The 25,451-nt window shown below is 36.8% G+C and overlaps 1 protein-coding gene across 1 annotated transcript; it reads left to right on the top strand.

Moving 5' to 3' along the window:
* Positions 1-90: 90 nt before the first annotated feature.
* LOC130051847 (C2 domain-containing protein 3-like) lies at positions 91-25,451 on the top strand. The gene is made up of 41 exons (XM_056154796.1): positions 91-261; positions 1,278-1,461; positions 1,966-2,172; positions 2,830-2,906; positions 3,060-3,223; positions 3,424-3,914; positions 4,384-4,522; positions 4,628-4,747; positions 5,138-5,254; positions 6,190-6,475; positions 6,587-6,794; positions 7,647-7,762; positions 7,853-7,971; positions 8,499-8,660; positions 9,365-9,566; positions 10,017-10,168; positions 10,449-10,575; positions 10,825-10,949; positions 11,248-11,349; positions 11,503-11,589; positions 11,896-12,077; positions 14,626-14,684; positions 14,819-14,968; positions 15,101-15,229; positions 15,595-15,686; positions 16,141-16,275; positions 16,396-16,539; positions 16,653-16,757; positions 17,220-17,400; positions 17,637-17,747; positions 17,905-18,135; positions 18,549-18,689; positions 18,866-18,974; positions 19,364-19,516; positions 19,681-19,780; positions 19,898-20,112; positions 20,226-20,382; positions 20,733-20,912; positions 21,382-21,794; positions 21,931-23,932; positions 24,120-25,451. The coding sequence occupies exons 1-41, from the start codon at positions 216-218 to the stop codon at positions 24,294-24,296; spliced, it is 8,397 nt and encodes a 2,798-aa protein (XP_056010771.1). The 5' UTR covers positions 91-215; the 3' UTR covers positions 24,297-25,451.

Here is a 25,451-nt window from a genome sequence, read left to right as displayed (position 1 = left end):
ATATATTGATTTTTTTCATAGTGTCCCAACATAATGTATACAATTAATTTCATAATTTGAAAAACATAAATAATACAAGTTCATTCGTTTAGAGATTAAACATGGCGGAGAAGTTTGGACGCAATGTTTGGATGGTAACAGATAACACGATTTTATGCAACAACAGTTAAAATATGCATGGTGTAAAGTTACTGGAGAAAGGCTGATTGTTCATCATGGTCAAAAAGAAAGAGAAAGCACCAAAGCAAGCTGTAAAGAAAGGTACAGTAACTATTTTCATGGTCTATGATCGCTGTCAACCGTGTTCATACATGCCATCAGCTGTTGTGGCGGCAAAAAATTGGGATAATTTTTTTGAATTTTACGCAGTTGCTCATGGCTTAACACGAGTTGAATTGAATTATTTTAGACATTGAATCAATGATTATATCTATTAATTGTCGATTGATATTTTTTCTTATGTCATTATGATATGGATAGACTGTCACTGTCAGTGATACAGCTGGGTTACTCTCTGTAGAGAAGTGGACTGGCATAGCCAACATTCACTTTTCTTTGCAAACATTCATGTTTTGATTCTGGAAAACGGGTAAATGCCTGAATAAGTGACAGGTTACAATTTGACCAACGTTTGAACTCAAATATGGCTGGATTTACTTTACAGACCAGTTATTTCCACAACTTTTAACATCATAGATAAGGATCAAAATACACTATATGTTAATCCATTTTCACATGTTCCATGTCCTGGGCTTGAATTATGTGTTAATCTCTATTGGTGGTAGAAAGATAATGAACACCCAAAATTGGATGATTTTAAAAAAATGAATAAAAACAAAATTTGGTTCTCAAAAAGCTTTTCGTTTTGGTTATTAAAAAGATTATTCTTGTTGATGTCAATAGGAATACCGTACATGTTTGAATAAAAATGACATGTGAAAAAGCTTTTTGAGAAACTAAATGGGTGTTGACTAATTTTTCCAGATTTTCCATCGTCATATTTTTGATTTTTTTTCCAACTGCTAATAGAAATAAATATGTAATTCAAACCCAGGACCAGGAACATCTGAAAATGGATGAACAGTGAGTAAGTGTTGATTTCCTTGTGACAGATTGTAGAATCAATGTTTTATTTGATTTCTTAACTCATGCTTTTCATTTTAAAGTAGGAGGTAAACATATTAAATTTTATCAAAATTAAGAAGAATGCCAATTTTAATTTACACTTTCGACTTTTATTTGAATAAAATTTCTAATTGCAAAGTCTTTTGGTACAGATGCAGGAAAGAGAAAAGGAAATGTGGTTATTCACACTGGACTACCGCCAAAAGTCGAAGGTCAGCTGAGATGTTACTGTTGTCTAACCATTAGTCAGATAAAATGGTCGTGCCCCTCCCCTCCTGATGTTACCCACGTACGTGTCAGGTGGTGGGGAGAAGACGGAGATGGAGCAATCTTCAGGTTGAAAATTCGCATACTCTTCTCTTGCTATTCAAAGGACTCTTGATACAAAAAAAATTGGATGCATGGGTTCATATATGTATATAAATGTTTTTTATAGCTTAGTTTGGTTTTGACAAGTACAAATATAAAACTCCTTTTAAAACAGATAAGTTATTAAAGGGACTTGTAGATTTTTTATGATGTTCAGAAGTTGGAATCCCAATATACCTCTATACAAATTTTCCCCACTTTTTTAAGGCTAAAATGAGAAATTATGGGAATAAATTACATTCCATATGAGTATTCATTTTACTTATAAAAGCATGAATTTAATTTTCATTTAAAAAATTTTAGAAAAAAAGTTTGTTTGTAGCAAGTGTCATTAAGATTTCTGTAATGAATAATGGTGCATTCAGCAAGCTTGGTTGTTATCAAAACACACTGCTATAGATTCTTTATTATTGTTTTGAATTGATAGCTATTAGCTAGTTTTGGGATAATATTTAAATGCTGTGATTTCAGACCATATGATGCCAGGAAGGGTAATTTGGCCATGGCTAAAACTCTGGCTAAATATCCCATCAAGTCTGGTCCGAAGCAGTTTGCTGCGTATCTTACAGACATGTCCAGTCTGTTGATCGAGGTCCTCAGCGGTGGAATGATGGTTCCGGTAGGGTATGCTGAGGTCACTGATGTCGGGAAAATCTCACCAACTTCACCTATCAAAGGGTCAGTAGTGTGTGGTGAAATTGTCTACTATTAAAACTTGTCTTAGGTATAAATGGGTGAAAGGGAATTTCTTTTGAAATATTGTATTCTTTGATAATGGATTTATTCACATATAAAACTTGTTTAACTGGTAGATACTTTTTGTTTATTAGTACAAATTTCTTAAAGAATGTGTCCTGCTAAATATTTTTTTATTTTATTACACACACCCTCCCCCATTGTATCGATTGTCTGATCGATTATACATGTCACAATGTACACTCATGTAGATATAACTATACACATACACACACACAGTGGACTCTACTTACAAAACAGTGCAGGGAACCTTGGAATTACATGCTACATCTTTCATTCACTGTATCCTTGATTATCAATGAATGGAAGAGAGCCTATACATACATACACATGTAGTGATATAAAAATTGCAGTTTGACCCTCTGATTTCTAAATCATGTGGTATGGAGTTGAAGGAAATGTTTTTGACTTCTCTTTATCAGTAGTGATATTTCTGTTATTGAAAACTTCATGATGAAAAAAAGGTTAGCTTTGTTTATAAATTAGAAAACACACGGAATTGTTTTATAGGAAGTTATAGTTGATAGTGCATGTTTGTTTATTGGACAAATGTACAGAACTTACGGCATTGTTTTATAGGTGGTTTCCTGTCATGTCTCCAAACGAAGACAAATTAGCGGATCTAGAGATCTCTTTAAACTTAGAGACAGTTTCAGGTATGACTATCTCTTTGTAAAATGTAGGTGTTAATTTCATACCATGGCAACATAGAATTGTAACAATGATGAAATGCACATAAATACTTCAGAATAAGGGAAAGTTCTTATTAAGTTACAGTATGTATGTACAAATACCTGTTGATTTTGCAGACTCTTATGATAGTCTGGGAGACACTATTCCTACGACAGATATCGGTATGGATGTTAATGGTGCTAACGAATCCATGTACCCACAACGAATACAACACAAACCTTGTGCCGTCCCCCCAAAGAAACCTACAGATGACCCCTTCATTTCACCTGTGTCTAACCAGGTACATGTAGATTGTTGTGTGCTGACTAATTGCAATGTTGTTTTACGGAAATGAAGAACCATAAAATACTTTACTGTGTAGTGTGTATATGTTACACGTATTAGCTATGAAGTTTTAAAATGTATTGCTTAAGTTTTGGAATAAATTTCATCTCTGATTTAGATATTCGACATTACACATAGGATGTGTTACTCTTACAGAATGGGTCTGTCCCAAATGGGCATACAAATACTGCAGCGGATTTGAGGAAGCAGCTCAATTACAGTTTCCATGACAACCACCATTATTCGCATCCTCAGCCTGTGCAGTCTGGCAGCTCTGTGGAAGTCAGCGCTAATGGTGACATTGTTACATCCGATCTGGACCAAAATCACCTCAATTTCATCTCCCACCCTACCCCTAATCACAGTGCCATATCAGTACAATCCTCAAGTGCATTACGTAAACCCAAATCACCCAAGAAAAAATCATCCAATCATATACCTCATTCACAAACGTTTGCTAATGGCAGTGATGAACCAGTGGGTGGAGACTTGCTCTCAATTCTTCTACAGAAAGGAGATAAATTACGCAAAGAGATGATCATTTCATCCATTGAAGATAGTGCCTCTCAGTCAAAAGAAATTCCAGGTGCTATGCCGCGGACTGAACTGGAAGAAAGGGATGTGGATCTATCTAGAATGTCTGAAAGGTCAGTTCCTAAGTAGTTATGTCAGAAAGGTCTGTTCCTAAGTAGTTATGTCAGAAAGGTCTGTTCCTAAGTAGTTATGTGTGAAAGGTCAGTTCCTAAGTAATTATGTCTGAAAGATCAGTTCCTAAGTAGTTATGTCTGAATGGTCAGTTCCTAAGTAATTATGTCTAAAAGGTCAGTTCCTAAGTAATTATGTTTAAATGATCAGTTCCTTAGTAATTGTGTCTGAAAGGTCAGTTCTAAGTAATTATGTCTGAAAGGTCAGTTTCTAAGTAATTATCTCTGAAAGGTCAGTTCCTAAGTAATTATGTTAAATGGTCAGTTCTTAAGTAACTTACAACCTTTGATATTAGAAGCCTTGGAAAACTGGTTATCTTTATAACCTTTGTTTGATTTAAATTCTTTAGTGGCTAGTGCATGATCAGTCTTATTTGAGTTAATGTAAAGCATGTAATCCATTTTCTTTTAGCCGACAATCAACAGGAAGTTTTTTTAAGGAAATTTTACGGTCTGAGAAAAGTTACAAGAATGACCATGTTGATGTATCACAGTTCGAGGAGAACGCCATTGATTTAATAATGGGCGGAACAGGACTGGATGATATAAAGGTATTTACTGAGCAACGAACCAAAATATGAAAATACTTGTTTAGCATCTGTGTTAAAATGAATTCCATTGGGCATCATTACCTCATTGTTTACATTTATCATCAGATGTTGACGATGGGAGCACGAAGTCCGGGGTATGTATCAGATGACCAGGATTTGGTCAGTGACCCGGGTGACCCGATCCACAATGAGACTCTCCTGAAGGAATTGTTCTACAAAAATCCAGTAAGAGCAAACAGCTAGCAGACATGCACGTTATATATCAACTCATTCGATAATGTGTTTTCAATTCCTCACATACACTTAAAACACGTTATAGCGAACCTCCAAAATCAACAAAAAAAGTTTGTTACAACCAAACTTCGTTATACCCAATTAAATGTTTCTTTTTGTTTTCCTCTCATAGGGGAATGAATATCACTTTGCAATTAGCATACATTCAGCTATAAGCATGTGCAATATAAACCTTTAGAGTGTTTTACTGTAGCCAGAAATAACATGGCATATACATGTATATAACGAATTTTAGATATATTAAAATATGACATTCCTGGTGCTTTGCTATAACTGTGGTTTACTGTACATTTGTGTGAAACATTTTTTTATGATTTTCAGGACAGCGAGGTGAGTGAGATGAGTGAGCTTAGTGAGGAGGAGATAACTTACAAGAACTTTCAGAGTAAACCAAGGACAGCTTCACCAGCGCCCTCTGTAGAGGACCCTGCTAACGCTGTAAGATTTCTAGATAACCCCTCAAAAGCCCAGGGGTGTGTTAATAACAGAAACATGGGAATTTGCAATTTTTATGTTATATAAATTTATTGGATAAGCTATACAAACATGTAATATAATGATTTTTGATTTGACCTATCTAATATACATACAGATGTATATATTATATTCCTATGTTATACAATATGAAGACTCTTTTAATAGAAAAATACTTTTATGATACATGTGTTTGAATTTCCATTATGTGTATATTTTGTTAACCAGTCTTCATGAAAACTCAGTGGTCTGAAGCCCTACATGTAGGCCAGTGAATTTAAAGGTTGGGTCAGTGAAAATTAGAAATTGAGAAGTCTGATGGATTTTGTAGAGCTGTAAAAAAAAAAAAAAAAAAATACTTACATAGAATATTGTATGCAGATGTGTAAACTGTCTTATTTGTTTAAATTTACCGTTGGGTCATCGTTGTTTATTTTTAGAAGTACAAAGTGATAACTAGACTTGTAACTGTCACAAGAACTCGTACATAGATCGCACAAATTTCTAACGAACAACTCCACACCAAAAAATGATTACATTTCTCAAATATGAAAGTACATAAGAGTTTGATGGCAGCAGACAGAGAGAGAAAACATCACTTAATTAGATATGATCTTAGAAATATGAGTAACATCTAAAATTGATAAAGTCTCAGTAAATTAATTGTGCAGTTAAACAATGTTTTGATTTTTTGTAAGTGTCGTATCTAGTTTTTATGCAATACTTTTTATGATGTACGGGATAAACAGGCACTATGAAAACTGGGATGGGGGGTGGCTGTACTACTGGTCACTAAGCTTTAAATGATTTCGTGAAGATTGCTTTAACAAAACAAGGGCTGAGCTCTAAACGTCAACAGGCTAGTCTGCCATTAAGGAATTATTTTGTATGAATTTTAGCGCCCCCCATCGAGGCGGTCGTCAGTATCCAGTGTTACCTTGCCTCTGCCCATGACAGAAACCCCAAAGACAACACCCAAGAAAAAAACTGAGAAATCAAAGACTCCGAAAAGGAAAGGAAGAGTTAAAATCAGAAGGAATGGCAGCAAGAGGAGAAGGAAAGGGTCAAGGTCGCGCAGCAGTGCCAGTGAATTCAGCGACAATGACTCCGTCTACACCTCCAGATCAGAAATGTCCCAGGTGTCGTTTGATATGCCAGCTTCTGATCTGGATGAACCAGAACAAGGTAGTATTCTATAACTTCAAACTACAAGTCTTGAAAAATGAATTCTGAAACATCTTTCAGACCAATGTGCCAAGTTTGGTGACGTGTGGTTAAGCTATATTTGTCTTACAGAGGCAGCGCCAAGGCTGAAGAAGAAGAAAGTGGATGGTTTGAGTGTTGAAAGGCTGACCTTGCTAGGGAGAGTTCATGTTGCAAGAGTCACCATTGACCAACTCAAACTAGTGGGCTACGAACAAAACACAACTCCGTCCAAAAAGAAGCCAGCCAGTAAATCCATAGGCAGGCCTCCGAAACCTTCTCCCAAGGCCAAGAAAGCTGTGTAAGTCATCATAGTTTATGCTGTAGAAGTAATGTGTCACTCACATGACAGGAGTGCGGTAGGGATTACTTTGGATTAGTCAACCCTTCTATCAGTGTGGGTGGAGTTCCACTTTCACGTTTTGTTCTCATTAGCACAAAATTTGTCCTAGAAACCACAAAATTACCCAGAAGAAAGAAAGTTAGAAATGCAAAGGAAGGTTCTACAGTGTATGTTTAAATTCACCAGTCCAGTGATATTAGTCAAATAGCTATATGTTGAAATCTGTTTAGCTCTTTTGCATTGCTCATGAGGCTTGTTAAAATTTGCTTTGACAATTGTTGATATTTTTGAGGTCAATAGATACTTGAGCTAACTGAGAAATACAATATTCACCGAGCTCGGAGGGCTTTTGATGGAGGAAATATCAATAATTGTTTTATTATTTGATAGAATAATTCAAAACATTGAAACTGACTACTAGAGCTTGCAAAGTGATATCTGATCAGTCATCTTTGTTTACAGCTCTAATGCAAGACCTAGATAAAAGTGAAGATATGCATTTCATTGGACAATGAAAATAGAATAAACAATTGTTTCAGTTTGGGAATTCCCAATTTATTTTTGGTCTAAGGTGGGAAAAATTAAAGGTTATGATCACCTTGAAGGCATGTGGAGTTGAATATAACTTTCTATTTTTTCTAGATTGTTGGATCTGAGCCAGTCAGTCAGAAAGCTCAATTATATAATAAAATTTCTTGTTTTAAATAGGCTATGAAATATATGTATACCATTTTTACTTTGAAATAAAAAGAATAGAAAAATTAACATTAGAAGATGTACGTATACACTGTATGTTTTTGTATTTTGTAGAACTTACTTTATCGAATACCAGTTCCCTGTAGTGGCCACATCTAGGGATAAACATGCACCCAATGCCATGGCAACAGAGGTCATGCGGGTTGCCTCAAAAAATGTCAAAGATGGAGGTAACATTGATTGTCAGAAACTTTGAAATCTTGTATAAACGTAACTAGAAGTTTTGTGGTTTAGTCAGTCTTCTATGTATACTGTTACAGTTGTGAGTTTTAACCACCGCTCAGTCTTCCCGATCATGTTTGATGGAACAGCAGTAGACAATTGGTGGAAGTCCGCTCTAGTTTTTAAACTATTCGCAAGATCTGCTGGCCAGAAAGTGGTAGGGAACATTGCATTTCATGTGTTAGTGAAATAGATACATGTATGTGTTGGTGAAATACATTGTAAGTGTTAATGAAATAAACAAGTGCTAGTGAAATAAATGTGTTAACAGGCATTAAAATTAACCCTTTAAATTAAGTGACGAAACGGAAACAAAAACTATGATTTTGATAAGAAGTTATGTTTATTATTGACATTGTAACCAGAGAGACTGAGGAAATTCTGGTTGTCAAACAGGCCAATGCTCTAACAAGAGTTTGTTGTCCAGTATTTAGTCGCCCCGGGGCAAGCGGGCAACCTTTAAATTTTGACCCCAATTTAGTTGAATAAATATGAATGTTTGAGATTTAATAACTTACATGTATAAAGAATTATGATGGTGAATTCTTGATTAAATCAATATGTTTAAAAACTTAAGTCTCTTCGATAAGGAAGTACCTATAATTTGTATATGGCTTTGTAAACACTCGGATGTAGGTCATGCAGAGATTATTATAACAAGTGCTTGTGTATGTCTCCTTATAGCCAAATCAGGTTGGAAGTTGTGGTGTTCCTTTGAAGTCCATACTGAAGTCGGACACACTTCACCTGGATTGTTCGCTGGATATACAGGAGAACAGTGTTAATAGATTCAGTATTTCCTCCAGGCGAGGCAGTGACATCGAAGGATTCTACGGAAAATTAAAGGTAGGTACAGTACTAGCTCAATGTATTTATATGCTTGGATTGCTGACTCTGAAATTGAGGTGTGATAGTGCTTGTATTTAGAAGTTTTTTAAGAAGGAATAACACCCCCAGAGAAATCTGATATGGATAGAAAGCAAATGGATATGCACAATAGTATTTTGAAATAGAAAACTTGCAAATTTACCTTATTTAGTTAAAGGATGCAGTTTTAGTAGAAAGCAATGTGAAGAAAAATTTAATTTAAAAAAAAAACCCTGATAGACTCGATCCCACAATCTATAGATCAACAGTCAATACGTAAAGCTACATGTACGTAGTTAGGCAATTAGATTTAAAAGGAAAATACAATTATTGCTGATTTTCATGTTTCGATAGGAAGTCAGCCATTATGACGATATGTTACTCCTTGTTAAAGCTGATTATCTTGGCTTAGAATAATGATGCCATGAATATATATGTACAGATTACATGTATAAAAAAGTATTTCATAAAGTTGGTAATACTGTCCACCGAATTGAAGAGTGATGGTAAAGTCAGGTACATGAAAGAAATTTTTCATGAAAATTCTCCCCATATCTAAATTTCCCTTACTTTTCATTTTAACAGAAATACATGTACATTATTATTGTAAGTGATATAAAGCAAATTTTTGTCAAATTATAACTTCTACTGTGTTCAAATATCGCCTTACTGTCCATGAACAGGTGTCCGTAGAGTTAGCTTCAGACAACAAAGATTTCTCATCAGCTCTCGCCAAAACCAAGCTGGCAGAAATGAGTGGGAAAGCCAAAATAGTGCCAATTCCTAAACCTTCCCCAGCAAAACCCCCCGCAGTGTCTCAGGAACCAAGAATTGTGAATATACAAGACCAAGTGCAGCATTTCGACCAGTTACGCAGACAGACAGGTAGGCTATAAATAGATTTCATGGACTCATAATGAAATGGGAAAAGATTAAATTACTGAAATGTGGACGCTGTATTTATGATGTACGAGAGTTAAATGTAGATACAATGTGCAATAAAGTCACTTCTATTCACGAGCCAGAAATGTTCCAGAAAATGTGAGCACCACTTTCTCACGAATATTTATTATCACAAATATTTGTCATCGTGAATATTTGTTATTACTGATATTTGTTATCGCTAAAATTTGTTATCATAAATATTTGTCATCACGAATATTTGTTATCAAAAATACATGCATTTGTCATCACAAGTATTTGTCATTACGAATATATGTTATTGGGAATATTTGTCATCACGAATATTTTGTTATTGTGAATATTTTCATCAGGATTATTTATTATCAGGAATGTTTTATTGTTTGCCAATATTTGTTATCGCGTTTGTTACAGAATCAGAAATGAAGGAAAGTCTAGTAAGAGAAGTCGAATCCTTCCTACAAAGAAATTCTCAGTCCAGCAGTGTGAGGTCGTCACAGCAGAAGAACTTTGACCACGGTCTACTTCAGATCCCGGTGACTTATGGCCAGTCCGATCTTCCAGAGGTCAGTTATTGACTGGTTTATATTTACTCTGTGTATTTAATGAATGAATAAAACTTTGCTTTCATTCATCAGAGTAAGGCAGTGGATTGATTATGTTATAGATTAAGGCAGTGGATTGATTATGTTATATGAAGGTGTAAAGTCAAAGAGGTTCAGTGTAGTTGTAAATTCACTATCGTTTTGGTCTGATACAAAGTTGACATTTATCTGCGTACAGTGTATATGTAATTTGCCCATTGGTCAGTGTGATTAATATATATAGTGTTATTTCTTCCTTCAGGTTCTAACCTTGCACACCTTGTTATTGATCCCCGAGGGTCAGAACATCACTCTAAGTGGAATTCCCTGCCTTACCTCACTGAAGAGACATCCGATATTTCCTCCCAAACCACAAACACTGGTTTCAGGTAAGACTGGATCCTAACAGTTGTCAGAGAGACATCCGATATTTCCTCCCAAACCACAATCACTGGTTTCAGGTAAGATTGGATCCTAACAATTGTCAGAGAGACATCCGATATTTCCTCCCAAACCACAAACACTGGTTTCAGGTAAGACTGGATCCTAACAGTTGTCAGAGAGACACATCTGATGAAATGTCAGTATACTGTGTGTCATTTCTAACCTTACAAAAGATATCTACTGTCTGTTTGTAGATCCCGCCAGTCACAGTATGAACTCGAGAAACACGTACCTCGTCTGTCGAATGTTCTGGTGTGATGATGCGGTACATTCGGATGTCTGTTGGAGTGACCCCCAGCCTCCCTATAACTTTTCACAGGTTTGTATGGAGACATCTTTGTGTCACATTCATGTTTCAGATTTACAGTCTACTCCACTTACATTGAAGACAGTTATATTGAACTATCTGTTATACTGAAGTCTAAATAAATCACCAGTAACATTGTTTACATAGCTTAACATTGGTTATGTTTAACTTTGGATATAATGAACAATTCAGGTCAGTCCCCTTTATGTCAGTAGGGAGGAGACTGTAAACATTTGAATCACATCACAATTAAAGATGTTTGATTTTTCAGACCTGTTGAATTGGTGAACCATACTTTTTTTTTTACTAGATTGCACCAGTACTGGTTTCTCAGAGTCTGCTAGAAAGGATGAGAAACAATTTCATGATTATAGAAGTGTGGGACAAGAAAACTAATTCTGAAAATGACAAGGTAGTGTATATTATTAATTAATTCCGAGAATGACAAGGCATTATAAATTATTAATAATGTACACTGTATTTATATTTGTCTATAATGTAAAAATCATTAAAAACAGGCCTTGTATGAAAGACATACATAGTCACATGACTGTTGTTTTTGCAGCTGATTGGTATTGTGAAACTAAGCCTTCACCAATTCTATATGTCCTTCAGAGACAGGAAAATCTCTTCTGCATTACTCAAGTCACAGGTGAGTGGATATCAGTTATAGGAGAATGATAGAATCCGAATTATTGAATTTTACAAGGATTGGATAAGATCTGATAATCTAGGTTGGGTTGACATGAGTCACATTCTGGTGACCTAAGATACCCTTATTGACCAATTAAATCAGAACTCCACATTTTTGGAAAGTTGATGTTTTATGGAAAGTTTCAATTTATGTTTTGTGTTATACTTTGTAATATCCTACATGTACAGTATGTGACTTGTAAAGAAAACATTTGCGGAATGAATTTGGGAATGGTGCAGTCATGTATTTCAAATCCTTTGACAGTACCCAGTGATTGCAGTGGACAATTATCTGCCTATCGTCGACCCTCTCAGTGGCACTCAGTTTGGACAGCTCAAGGTTCTGTTGGCCATGGGGTCAGCAGAACAGGTGTCAGCGCTACAACGAATGAAGATGGAGAACGCAGCAGGACTGCACGTTGTAAGACCTACTCACCAGCTTAATGGGTAAGACCCGCTCACCAGCTTAATGGGTAAGACCCGCTCACCAGCTTAATGGGTAAGACCCGCTCACCAGCTTAATGGGTAAGACCCGCTCACCAGCTCAATGGGTAAGACCCGCTCACCAGCTTAATGGGTAAGACCTGCTCACCAGCTTAATGGGTAAGACCCGCTCACCAGCTTAATGGGTAAGACCCGCTCACCAGCTGAATGGGTAAGAATGAAGGTCATTGTTTTTAAAATTCTGTTTTTAGCTCACCTGAGCCGAAGGCTCAAATGAGCTTTTCTGATCAAAATTTATCCATTGTCTGTCGTCGATGTCAGCGTCGTAAACTTTTCACATTTTCATCTTTGCAAGAACCACTGGGCCAATTTCAACCAAACTTTCCACAAAGCATCCTTGGGTGAAGGGCTTTCAAGTTTGTTCAAATCATGGCCCCCGGGGGTTGGATCACAATAGGGGATCAAAGTTTTACATAATAATATATAGGATAAATCCTTAAAAATCTTCTTAAGAACCACTGGGCCAGAAAAGCTGAGATTTACATGAAAGCTTCCTGACATAATGCAGATTCAAGTTTGTTCAAATCATGGCCCCCAGGGGTTGGATGGGGCCACAATAGGGGATCAAAGTTTTACATACAAATACATGTATATAAGGAAAATCTTTAAGAACCACTGAGCCAGAAAAGCTGATATTTACATGAAAGCTTTCTGACATATTTCAGATTTCAGTTTGTTAAAACCATGGCCCCCAGGGGAGGATGGGGTCACAAGGGGGGGGGGGATCAAAGTTTTGCAAACAAATATATAGGGAAAATCTTTAAATATGAACCAAGTGACTCAGGTGAGCAATGTGGCCCTTGGGCCTTTTGTTGAAATAGAGCGTGGTTGGATGCAGGGAAATTTTCATTAAAGATATTCAGACAATAATCGTTAAATATAAAACTTCAGGAGAAAACTAAATAGGGTGTTTCTGCTGCCTAATTTCTTTCATGTACTGAGTATTTGGCAAATAGATATTGTTTAAATTGAACCTGATCAAAGCATGAACATTACAAAATATATGTATATGTAGCTGCGCTCGCTCAAACTATTTTTTCATATTTTGAATTCTCTCAATGTTTTGTTTCTTCACAGTTTGTATTTCTATGTGTCACTGAGTTTAAAACTTGACCCAGTTTTAAATTTGTCCCAAGAAGTGGGTGAATTGGCAAGTCAAATAAGTGTAGACTAAAATTTCCCTGTAAATTCAGATTATGTGTAGCAATACACATACCGTATATACTCGCCTATAAGTCTGTCCGCCTATAAGTCGGTTGTATTTTTTAAGGTTATTTTGTAGGAATTTGCCATTGACCCGCTTATAAGTCAGTACAAATTTTTGTCAGACAATTTCAAGTCAATGCTCTAGTGTTTTTACCTATGTTTCAACAAATATTTCGAGAAATTAATAATTATGATCTGCTCAATATCCAAGCCATATCTATTGGGTTTAAACGCAACCCTTGTTCTATTATGGGCAATGATCCCTTGTTACCTAAGCAATTATGGTCTCCTAATTACCAGTACCTGAGACCGTGTTTACTTAGTGGCACGCGCCTCACGCAAACTGTTATTGTGGGATTCCGGTATAATTCATTGTATCAACAATAAAGTTTTTAAGAGTCAAGAATGATGATCTAAATTATCTGTTAACAATATTCAGTCTGTTATGAAATATATTTCAGCCGGTATACATATGAATATTTCTATATTAAATCGGGTTCGTAATTCAATTTTACCGATAAACGATAGATTAGTTGAATTGAAAGTATAAGTTATCGGTATGTAAATAATTTTTAACTAGATAAAAATATGTAAATACTTGTACTTTATACATGATTTTAAAATACACAAACAATACAATATGTCTAGATATTTGTGAACAATAATCATTTGTGTGGTAGTCCATGATAATCTTCAGAGTTGTTTAAAAAACACTACATTTCGCTGCCCAGAAAAATACCAATCTTCTTAGGACGCGCCTATAAGTCGGACATAGAGTTTTGGACCAAAAATTGACTCCCAAAAATCCGACTTATAGGCGAGTATATACGGTATATGTGTCAATTGTCTTCTACACACATCTGTAGATGGGATGTATAGTATTAAATTACATCAATGTCTGTACATCCTGCCATCCATTTTTATGGGTATTGAAAATGTGCATTAGGAAAGGATTTTAATTTTCTTCAGTATCAGAGTTGAACTTGATCAGTTTTGAGAAAATGTTATAAGGTAAATAAAGATTTGTCCATCATAACTGCTCTCAGTTTTCAAGCTAAGGCCTACGTAAAGAAATGGCATGTTTGATAATCAGTGTCATACAAAACAAACGCCTATAAAGAAAAACACCCTACATAAGCCTGTGATGGCTATATTGTGTTTCATTTTGGGTACTTTTGTTATTTCATGCTTCTGTGTTTCGTTTTGGGTACTTTTGTTATTTCATGCTTCTGTGTTTCGTTTTGGGTACTTTTGTTATTTCATGCTATCTGATTTCTTCATTCAGAAACATGGAAACTAGTCTGGAATCTTCCGCTCGGAACCAGTTCGGGACATCTGTTCTCGGTATGATATAAAATTCAATCTTTCTGAAAGATTTTATGAAATTATGAAAAACAGACGATGTATATGTTACAGTGAAGCCTTTCTCTCAATAAAGATATTTTGAAATTAAGTAATGAGGTAAACCGTTTTTACAGTGGAGCACATTTTTGAGGTGGTGATAGAAGGCATTCGAGGTCTCTCAATGTTTGACAACATGATGTGGGGGGAGGCAGACTGCTTCATACAGTACCATTTCCCCACCCAGGCACAGACTGGTGTTCCAGGAGCCCCGATAGTTCGACACAGTATGTAGCACACAATACAAGGAAACTATGCTAAAATTATCAGGGATTCCATCTGTAATTCTGTCTGGAAATTTTCTTCACGTAATACGTATATTTGTATTTTATGCATGATTTTATCTTTGATATTTCCAGGTGTGCCACAGATGAAGACTTTCCGTAGTGCCACCACTCTGTGTATACCAGACCCAACATTTAATGACATCACTCGCCACAGAATGTGCCTGCCCCAAGGAAGCCCCGTTCAGCGGGAGTTATTAACAGGTACATGTACACCATATACATGTATCAAAAACATTCAATACGAAGTGTTTCATCGACTTTTAATCTGGTGATTGACCCATCAGTATGTCTATTCCCCCCATATCTAACTTCACGGCATCATCAACATCTTTAAAGTTTATTTAAATACTTCAAAACTTACTACATGTAAGTACATACACTGTACATAAGTACAAACGTGCTGTATGTCTTGTTGTATTCTGACTACAGCTTTCAGCAGTACATAAATGTATCTCTTGTTTTATATCTAGCCTGTGCTGGATCTGGCAGTACATACATATATCTCTTGTTGTATTCTGACTACAGTTTTCAGCAGTACATAAATGTATCTCTTGCTTTATATCTAGCCTGTGCTGGATCTGGCAGTAGCGGAGGAATCCCATTTGAGATCTGGTGTAGATATTACCATCCTAACGTCAGGGATCAGTGTATTGCTAAGGTAAGTGGTTTTTCTTCTCGGGACTAATAGGATAGCTTACATCATAGGTTAGTTACAATCAATGATAGCTTACAACATAACTGTACATTGTAGGATAGTTTTCCATGAAGGATAACTTACAAAGAAGGATACCTCACAATGTACAAGTAAAATCACTTTCAATGCAATATTGATTATAGGATAGTTACAATGTAGGATTGGTTACAAGAATAGCTTATAGGTTAGGATAGCTAATAAGGAAAAACATTTTCACAACAGCACCACAAAGTAAAACATTCTGTACAACTGGGCATATTATGAAGTCTACAATAAACTCAATGCAGTTTGTATCTGTGTCACGCATGCAGTCGCTCACTAGCACAGACATGGGCCATTTTATTATTGTGTGGATATCCTGTCTAACTGTGAGGGAATAACAAAGTCCTCTAGCCCAGTCCTGCTTTTGTTATTGCAGACAAATCTACCACTGGCCAAGTTGTGTGCCATGGTTACCATGCAGAAGAGGAATGACCCAGCTGTACAGACATTTAGTCTGCCGATAAACGCTGTGCCGGGGGATGGGCAGGAGGAGCCAGAGCAACTGGCCAAGGTACATGAAACGACATACTTATCATGTCTATTATATCAAGATTCTAACTATAATAGCAAAAAAATAGTCAAAGTACGTAGCATTTTGAATAATATGAATTTTTATGTTTTGTGTTTCTAGCAGAAGGATTGTGGATTATTGACTTTAACAATTCACTACAAAACCCACACAGTCCACAATGACAGTAGTACTGCAGCTCGGAGAAATATTGGACAATCTCAAGTCTGTTTAACTGTGGGCATCCTCAAAGCATGCGGACTCAAGGTACGGCCGACACTGCCCACTTCTGTTGTGGTGAATCTGAGAGTCGTCACTTTTATCATTATTGCCTGATTGTTATAAAGTGGCTTCATTCTGTATTTCACTATGTTTTACAGGCGGCAGCAGAGGCCTTGGCATACACAGACTCTGGAATGCAATACCCCGCGGAAGTGGGGGTTAACACATACATCAAAGTCCAACTGTCATTTTTAGACAAATCGGTAAGCATGGTTAATCTGTTACACATAATGCATTCTGACATGGTCTTTGAGACAAGATAGAGGACTTACGGCGGATTTGACCAATCAACAGGGGACGCTTACTCCTCGAAGGCTCTAATCCTAGCCCTGGTATGTCCAGGGGTCTATGTTTACCCTGCTCTTGATTTGTATTTCTTATAGGAGTTATGAAAATGGTCGCTGTTTGCTATACTTTTTCACACATATGTATGTACTGAAACTGACTGGTTATCTATAGCACAGAGTTAGAAGTTCATTACATTGATTGCCTTTAGATAAATGTAATAGTAATATGCTGTTAGAAGTTCATTACATCGATTGCCTTTAGATAAATGTAATAGTAATATACTGTTAGAAGTTCATTACATTGATTGCCTTTAGATAAAATGTAATAATATGCTGTTGGTGTCTGGTATTTTGATTTGATATCTTTTTCTCACACAGGAGGAGAGAATCTCGAGAACGGTGGCCCGCTCCTTTACACCGCAGTTTTCCCACACAATGGATTTCCCTTGTAACCTGCTGTGGACTGAAGCTAATAACGAGGCTCTCTCATTGGCCGAGATTTTGGAACAAGGCCAGTTAAAGTTAGAAGTGTGGCACCAGGTCCCAGGGCTGGCCTCAGGTAGGCAGGCAGGATTGTGTCCTGCAAAATCACAGAATTTAGTTTGGCCAGAAATATATCTCAAAATATATGTTTGTAAAAGTTATTTCACAGTAGTCTATGTGATGAAATTCAAACAATTTTGATAACCGGTATGGAAATGATTGAGATTTTGATAACCGATATGGAAATGATTGAGTTAGTTTTTGTACGGTTGTTACCAGAATTGTGATGAGATGTTGGTGTTGATATTTCAGACATCGATCGTCAGATGTTGGTGGAAGGTGACATGGATGGCGGGAAAGTCAGTGATGTGTTAATGGGCACATGTGAAGTACCGCTGTCCTCCCTATTGACTCACAGAACAGGTATGTTTTGCTTGTCTTTAAAAGATACACTTTAATCTCAACTTAGAAAAAGAGGACTGCATACAAATATTAGAATTCCAGTAATGTTAGAACAGTAAATTAATGAAGAAAGAAAATTTTATGTATTGTTTTTCCACGGCTTCACTCTATTTTGTAGGAATAAGTGGCTGGTTTCCCATCAATCTCTCGTCCAGTATCACACCAGAGGAGAATATGGAAGCTGAGGGTTACCATGGAAACTGCCTTCATCGAGTTGTGGGTGGTGTGGAGTTGGAAATTAAATTTGCACATCATAATGACCGAGAAAAGGTGATCCAGGCGGGGCGGGGTGTGGGTTGGTCCCCGGTGGATCAACAGGTGGAAGATGAAGAAGAGTGGATGAGTGATGGTGGGTGGATTTAATGATATTGTTTAAAATCATATTGCAGGTTTTCTTGGAAGGGGGGGGGGGGGGGGGGTGGCTAAAATTTGTGTTTTTAAAATTTTTAGCACAAGTAATCAAATCTTGAAAATTACTCAATAAAGTTGTATTCCAGTATTTGATCCATTTGTAAATTGTTCATGCATGTGCAGTATGTAAGAAAAAATATACAATATGAGTCCTTGTTATTTTATTTATGTAAAGGCCTAACTTCGGTGATGAGAAATTTTGCAGTCTTGCATCAATTTGTGAAAATTAGATTATATTAAGAACAGGTTGAAAATTTGAGGTGTATGACCTTTGTCCCTGTTTGATCTTCAGCAGCTAATTCTGAAATATGACTTGGGACCCGTTGCATTTTCTTGCTTTGTTTTTTGCAGATGAGAGCTCAGGCCGATTTTATAATGTTACCATTTGTGTGGATCAGGCAAACTTCCCATTGGCCAACGCTCTTGCTACGGGTCATGACACGCTAGAAAAGGCAGCCAGGTGTTACATACGCTACAAACTCTACGACAGAGGTGATCATCAAATTTATTGTAGTCCAGTTACTCTAAATATTTGTTAGGAAGTCGGAAATGGGGGAGTTGCAAAAAAATACCTATCTAAACAAGACATGTTTAAACAAGTTCACATGACTATATAACCTTGTATGTAAATAATCATCAACTGTATGTGTTTTTAAAATTTGCTTCAGCTGCTGTGGTATCCAAGGTAACCAAAATGGCAGACAGTGAGGGCATTCTGACATCAGAACTGGGGCACAAGCACACACTTCAAATTTCAGCTTCTTCGCCATTTCGCTGGTATGTTTCTTCAGATTTTTATTTTTAGATCACCTTAGTCACTGAGATGACTTATGGAATTAGTGCTCAGCATGTCTGGAATTATTGTATTAATTATCATTAAATTTGGTATAGAGTCTTAAAATATAGGGGAACAAAAATGAAGGGGAAAAAATTCTTAATTTTAAGTTCTCCAGTAGAGGTTTAGCCAGAAGTTACAAAAGAAATGATTATGTAATTTCTCAAAATCTGGGACACCTTGCAGGCAAATCATATACATGAGAGATAAATATGATAAGCAATTTGTCCTGACTCCAAGGCCATAAAATTTTGGCAAGCTAAGTTTTAATGATTATGATAATTTTAACGATATTACCCACCTTGACCTTGATACTTATTTCCCCTATCAGGTTTCTTCGTGAGGAGAAGCTGGAGATTCAGGTGTGGGTCAGCTACAGCTATAACCAAACCCAGAGACCCCAGCTGCGAGACAAACTGATTGGGACGGCTTACATCGCCCTGGAAACCCTTGCCGACCAGCGGCGCACTCAGCACAGAGTCAGGTAAGGAAATTTCTCAGCAGACAAACGAACTTGGATTTTCTTGGTCTACATGTATTACTAATACATGAATCTAGAATTTAATGCCAGTACTTTGCATTGAATCCTTTCCAATGATACATCATGCATTCATTTTTCAGTATGTTATTGTATTTTGATACTTTTAGTGGGCTGTACCCATTGTTCAAGGCAGGAGGAGCAAATTTAGGAGGGGCATTTATTCAGGCTCATGTGACACTGAAACCCATGTTTGGGGTCCCAAGTCAGGTATAAACTAGTGTGCGAGTCACTTCGATACTGGTACTTGTATATTGAATGCAATATTGATTAAGAAAATGATAGCTCATTAAATGTGTCAGTTATGTTTGTCTGATTAAATTTTAGAGAGAGAATGAAGCAAGCATGATATCCGACATCCATGATACTGATTACGACCCCAATGACAGTTTTCATCAGCTGACTGGCCAATCAAAACGCAGGAAATCCGTCAGTAAACAGGCCAGACTACAGCAGGAGGATGAAGAAGTAATCCCAGCATTCTCCGTCTTGATTTCAGTGGAACGAGCCATGCACTTACCACGTGTATCTGAACACAGCAGGTCAGGGAAAAAATTCAATGTTTTAAATAGATGTAGGTGTTTTATGATTCATGATCATCCAATGAAATATCATGTCCTTAGTCCAGTACGTCAGTTCTACGATTTTTCCGCAGATCCGGGGAACACTTGCCAAACTCGTATGTATCATACCAAGCAGCTGAGTCAGACGACCCAACTTGTACTGACGTGATTCCGAACTCGGACAATCCTGTATGGGACCATCAAAATGAAACTAGACTCAGCACACAGCTCTTGTATCAGGAAAATAAGGTGAGTGTAGGAATATTACTCGCAGCTCTATGTGCACTACTTTTGGAGTGCTGAGTCATTTAGATATTTTAGGATTTATGTGCACAAGTTATGGATTGCTGAGTAGGTTAGATATTTTAGGATTTATTTGCACTACTTTTGGAGTGCTGTTTAGGTTAGATATTTTGTTTTAATCAGTAATCAAAAAGACAAATAGTCCTTCATGTGACAAACAATGGCAAGTCATCCAAAATAATAGCATATTTCACATGTTGCTTAATACATTATGTATATGTTACATATAACATTATGTATGTTACATGTAACATTATTTATGTCGCTTGTGGCCAAAAATGTTGTTTGTTTTTCAGAATTTGGTATTCAAAGTTTGGCACAAACCCAGTTCCTGTGGAAAGACCCCAGACAAGAGTTCTGATAGAGTGCTGGGCTTTGTTTCGGTGGATTTAACTCCCCTGGCTTCAGGACTTCAGCTGATGTGTGGCTGGTACAACATCACGGACTTCAATGGGCAATGTCAAGGACAGATCAAGGTCAGTTAAACTGGAATAATTGTAAATTTCATGTGTTAAACTCAATTTGGTTGGTTATTCTTTATATTGTGTAAACTGGGTTGCCAGTTGTGCCATATGACATCCTTGGAATGCCATTACCTCTGTATTTATTTGGCAAAATTGCTATTTGTCATATAGAATTCTAATTTTCTTCCTATACCTGTAATTATGTATCAATTTACATTGATTGCATTTTATGAAAATCCTCAGCAGTTTATGAAGTTTAAACTTTCCAAGCATTTGCTGGTACCTTTATTCCTTAAATAAAAATGGTTGAGTAATGATGAATTCATTCATATTGTAGATTTTTTTTTTAAGTAAACATTTTGGAAAACATTTAAAGAGCTCAGGAATTTAAGTGAATGTTGAATTTATGAGTTCAGGAATTTAAGTGAATGTTAGTTTTATGAATTCAGGAATTTAAATGAATGTTGATTTTATGTTTCAGGTAAATATTATTCCACAAGAATGTTTGAGGCAATACAACCAGGAAACAAATTCCTCCAACCAGCCAGTTAGTCTTCCAATGAGAAGTGATTCATCCGTCCATCATCTTCCATCCTGGATTCACGAACAACCAATGTCTTTCCCGCTCAGTGACAAGCCTTTCTCCTCCAGTCTACCTCAGTTTGAGCCCTCATCTTTGCCTGATCTACAGCAGCCTCATGCTTTGCAGCAGCAGTTAGTGGAAAACATCCGATATTTCCTCGATCAACAGCAGGCCACACTAGATTCTAAACCGGACTTTACAGGAATCAGCACAGAGAGGGAAGCCTCCTTACACTGGGTCCCAAAGATGCCCGAGCACAATTTTGAAGAGCCCAATGATAGCTCTAGATCTATTCTTTTTAACAATTTGAGGTGAGAGTTCTTTATATTTGCCAATTATACATATTTACATGTATACTAGTAGAACATTTCCAGCCGAGTAATTATGTATATTCTACTATATTCATTTATAACCTGATCTTAGTTTTACATTTTTTCCAAATTTTAGGAAACAAATGCAGGACTTGGATCATGTGACATCCAGACTGAAGCAGAAGTTGTCTCCTGTGTTTAGTTTACCTCAACAGTTCCCCTCAGAACCTGACGCTCCCACAACGTGCCGTTCCACCGGACATGCTACGCTGACCTCAACACATTCTGGTCTGAGCACCATCTCCACGCTTCACTTACAGCACAGTCAGAGGGACTCGTCACGCACTCACGAGAGCGAGCTACTTCTAACAGCCTCAAACGAGGGCGAGTCCTCCAGAACGGGTGTCGACTCAGGTGTTTTGTCTGTGACTCATTCGAGTGAAAAATATCAGGATCCGGAGGCTCTAGACTCGCAAAGAAGTGATGGACTCGACACCTTTAGACTGAGGTCTCTGACTCGGGACTTCAACAAGGACTCGCCACGAGATCACAGTAATTCAGACACTGGAATCCACTGTCCGTACACTTGTCCTGAGGATCATTCTTCTTCAAACTCTAATGCAGGGAACACTCCACGGGAATCACACAGCAAGAGTAGCACACCAAGAGGACTCTCATTACACAGCGTGGGAAGCACGCCGAGAGATCCATACTCGGTGTCAAATGGATCCAAAATGTCGGATCCTTCTTCTCTGGGATTTCAGTATCAGGGGGATATGTCCTCTAGGAGTCAGATGTCGGGTCGAAATGGAAATCAAGATGTAGATGGGAATGTGATGTTTGGAATAGCAAACGAGAATAATTCTAATAATGTAAATTGTAATGCGGATGAAAAGAAAATGGGAATGAAAGACATGTCTGTAATAGAGGAGAATGCGGATGAAAGTGGAGGAGAAGGTGACGAGAAGTATTACCATAGATACCGGGACATTCTCGATGAACAGGACAGTGAGGGTTCAGATGACGAAAGCGAAGCCGATGTAGTGGTACCCAGAACTTTGAATGATGTCTCTGGCAAATTTGGGGGAATACCTGGTCACGAATTTCGCTCAATGGCGGGCTCCAGAGAATCGCCTCGAGAGTTCCACCACAGTGATCACACGATGCCATTTGATGTGAGAAGTGATTCTAGAAGTGGTTCCAAATCAAACTCTGGCAGTAAAAAAACTTCCGAGGGAGATCTGACGGACCGCGAGGAATTGCCAATTGAAAATCTGCAAGACTCCCGGTGTGACAAGCATCAGTTTTATGTTGAGAAAGACAGCTGGTTTTCTGATGAGGAAGTTGACCTTCAAAGGTCAAGATATGAACCTTCCTATGGCCCTGGGTCAACAAGGTCAAATCCCTTGGAAGCTCAGGAGGAAGAGAATCATCAAGATATTGTTGAAAAAGACAGTTGGTTTTCATCTGATCATAGCAAATCAAATTTAGACTCTTCACATTTTCCCAATGAAGACAGTGAATCAAATGTACCCAGAAATTCAAAACATTTATTATCAAAAGTGAAACTTGACACAATTTCATCAGTTGGTAGTAAAGAATACGACAGTTTTTATATTGAAGAGAGGGATTTGCTTAACAATGTGGAATTAGACTCTGTGACTTCAGGTACAAATACGCAAAAGGGAGAATCCGTTCACAACTCGACTGCTTCATTTCTTACGAGGAGGAGCGCTGATCACGAGAATTTTAATTTGGAAGAAAGTACTCATGACACTATACCCAAGTCTCCAAAGCTGATTTATGATCATGTTGTTAGTGAGTTAGAGGAATTCTTTCAACAATCCAAATCGGGAAATGCCGGAAATCAGTTCAAAGACGAATATGAGACTGAACAAACAGGTGATTTTGTTCATTCCAAAGATCCTGAAAATAGAAATAGTGATGTAGAAGAGTTTGACCAAGAAGTTGTGGAGGAAGTTGAAATCTGGACGGAGTCAACAAACCAGGACAATTTGACTGGTAATGGTCAGCAGCTCCCCAATTTCTTCTTGCCTGTGGAACATCTCCAGGAGTCGATGAAAGTTCTACGTTTAGCCACTGAAGGCATGCCAGCAAATCAGCCAAAAGTGGAGAAGGTAAAGATTCTTTCATATAAAAGCAGATTGAATTAGAATATAGCAAAATACACACACCAGTATTAATACCTGGTCAACATTTTATTTAACACCAAAATTGCTCTTTTAAAAGTACATACATGTACAATGTTGTAAATGTGTCTTTGATTGAAACCTTTAGATAAGTTTCTTTTTGTTTCTTTTTCAGGAAGTCTGTTTCGATCGCAGGGAGGAGAAAAGTCAAGCAGCTGCAGATATGAAAAACAAACTCAGTCAAAATATGACACAAGCACGCTTTTCTAATGGACCAGTAAGAGGCAGACAACTGCCCACAGCAGAGGAAGCCAAGAGGATTGCAAAAATATTTTCTTCTAAGGCTTCTTAAACTAGAACTAAATTCCCTCCTCATTCACTACAATTTTTGAAGAGAATAATTCCTCCGAATTCTATAGACACACGAAATGTACATGTATCTCATTGCTAGTCTTGGACAATAGATTTAGTTTCAGTTTTTATAGTTGTTGGTAGATTTGAACCATTGAATTGATAAGGTCATTAATTATGGGTACTTTTGATTAAATTAGCATGTATTGTCTGATTTGGTGACACCTACCCTTTGGATATATAGAATGATTTCCTAGAATTTCCTACCCACAATTCACTGTAGAATGTAACTCCCTCCAGCCAGTGGTTAGATCTAGTCATTTTGGTTGTTTGTTTTGTCAAAAAAAAAATCTTTATTTTAGAATTCAGGACAGTTCACTAGAAATGAATGTACTTTTGTTGGTGAATTTTTGCGTAGGTTGAAGATTGAGTAGAACATTACTGAGTTCTGTGTTATCTTGATGAAGTGTTGATGAGAATGGCAATGGCCTCATTATATGCATTTAACCTGTACTTTGTTAATACAGTGTCCCTGTTAGATGTATCAAGTCTTATCTGTGATATTTCATGTTTTTTCCTCACCGTGGTGTAAATGTTGTATATACGTGTACAGAATGATTGTTATCGGTATGCAGTACATCAATGTATGGGATTGACCACAAATTGTATCTATGTACTAAATATAACATACAATTGTATCTATACAAATATAACAGGTAACTATACAATGTATCAGCTATCTATACAATATAACATATCTATACAAATATAACAGGTATGCATTTTACAGGTGATCTGTTCAGATTTCCTTCTGTAATGTTAATGATCTGGTGCTTGGTGAAAAATCTTTATGATGTTCTTTGAAATATATTGTTGCATGTGTTTCCTTTGATCTGATTTAACCTTTGACCCAGAAATCTCCTAAGTCGCTATACTTCACAATGGTAATCTCTGTGTATTTTAGTGGAATGTTTTATTTAATGGTACAATTTGTATATATTGTGATGCTAAAATTTGAAATCCAAGCAGTTGTGCTTTGTACATATGTAAATATTACCTATTAATTTATTACTTCGAACTCAGATATTAAAATTCAATTTTGATATTATTTTTAGAGGGAAAATGTAAAAACAATGAAATAAAAATTTAAAACATT

This window comes from Ostrea edulis, chromosome 2, assembly GCF_947568905.1.
Source record: "Ostrea edulis chromosome 2, xbOstEdul1.1, whole genome shotgun sequence".
Classification (NCBI taxonomy): Eukaryota; Metazoa; Mollusca; class Bivalvia; order Ostreida; family Ostreidae; genus Ostrea; species Ostrea edulis.
The sequence above is the reverse complement of the archived record's forward strand: the minus strand, read 5'-3'. Positions and strand labels throughout refer to the sequence as shown.

What these genes read in the sequence shown, in the direction of transcription:
- LOC130051847 (XM_056154796.1), top strand. Translation starts at nt 216, where the DNA reads ATGGTCAAAAAGAAAGAGAAAGCACCAAAGCAAGCTGTAAAGAAAG. An exon ending in GATCTGCTGGCCAGAAAGTG is followed by an intron (nt 7,972 to 8,498) that starts GTAGGGAACATT and finishes GTCTCCTTATAG; the next exon opens with CCAAATCAGGTTGGAAGTTG. An exon ending in TGTCATTTTTAGACAAATCG is followed by an intron (nt 16,758 to 17,219) that starts GTAAGCATGGTT and finishes TTTCTCACACAG; the next exon opens with GAGGAGAGAATCTCGAGAAC.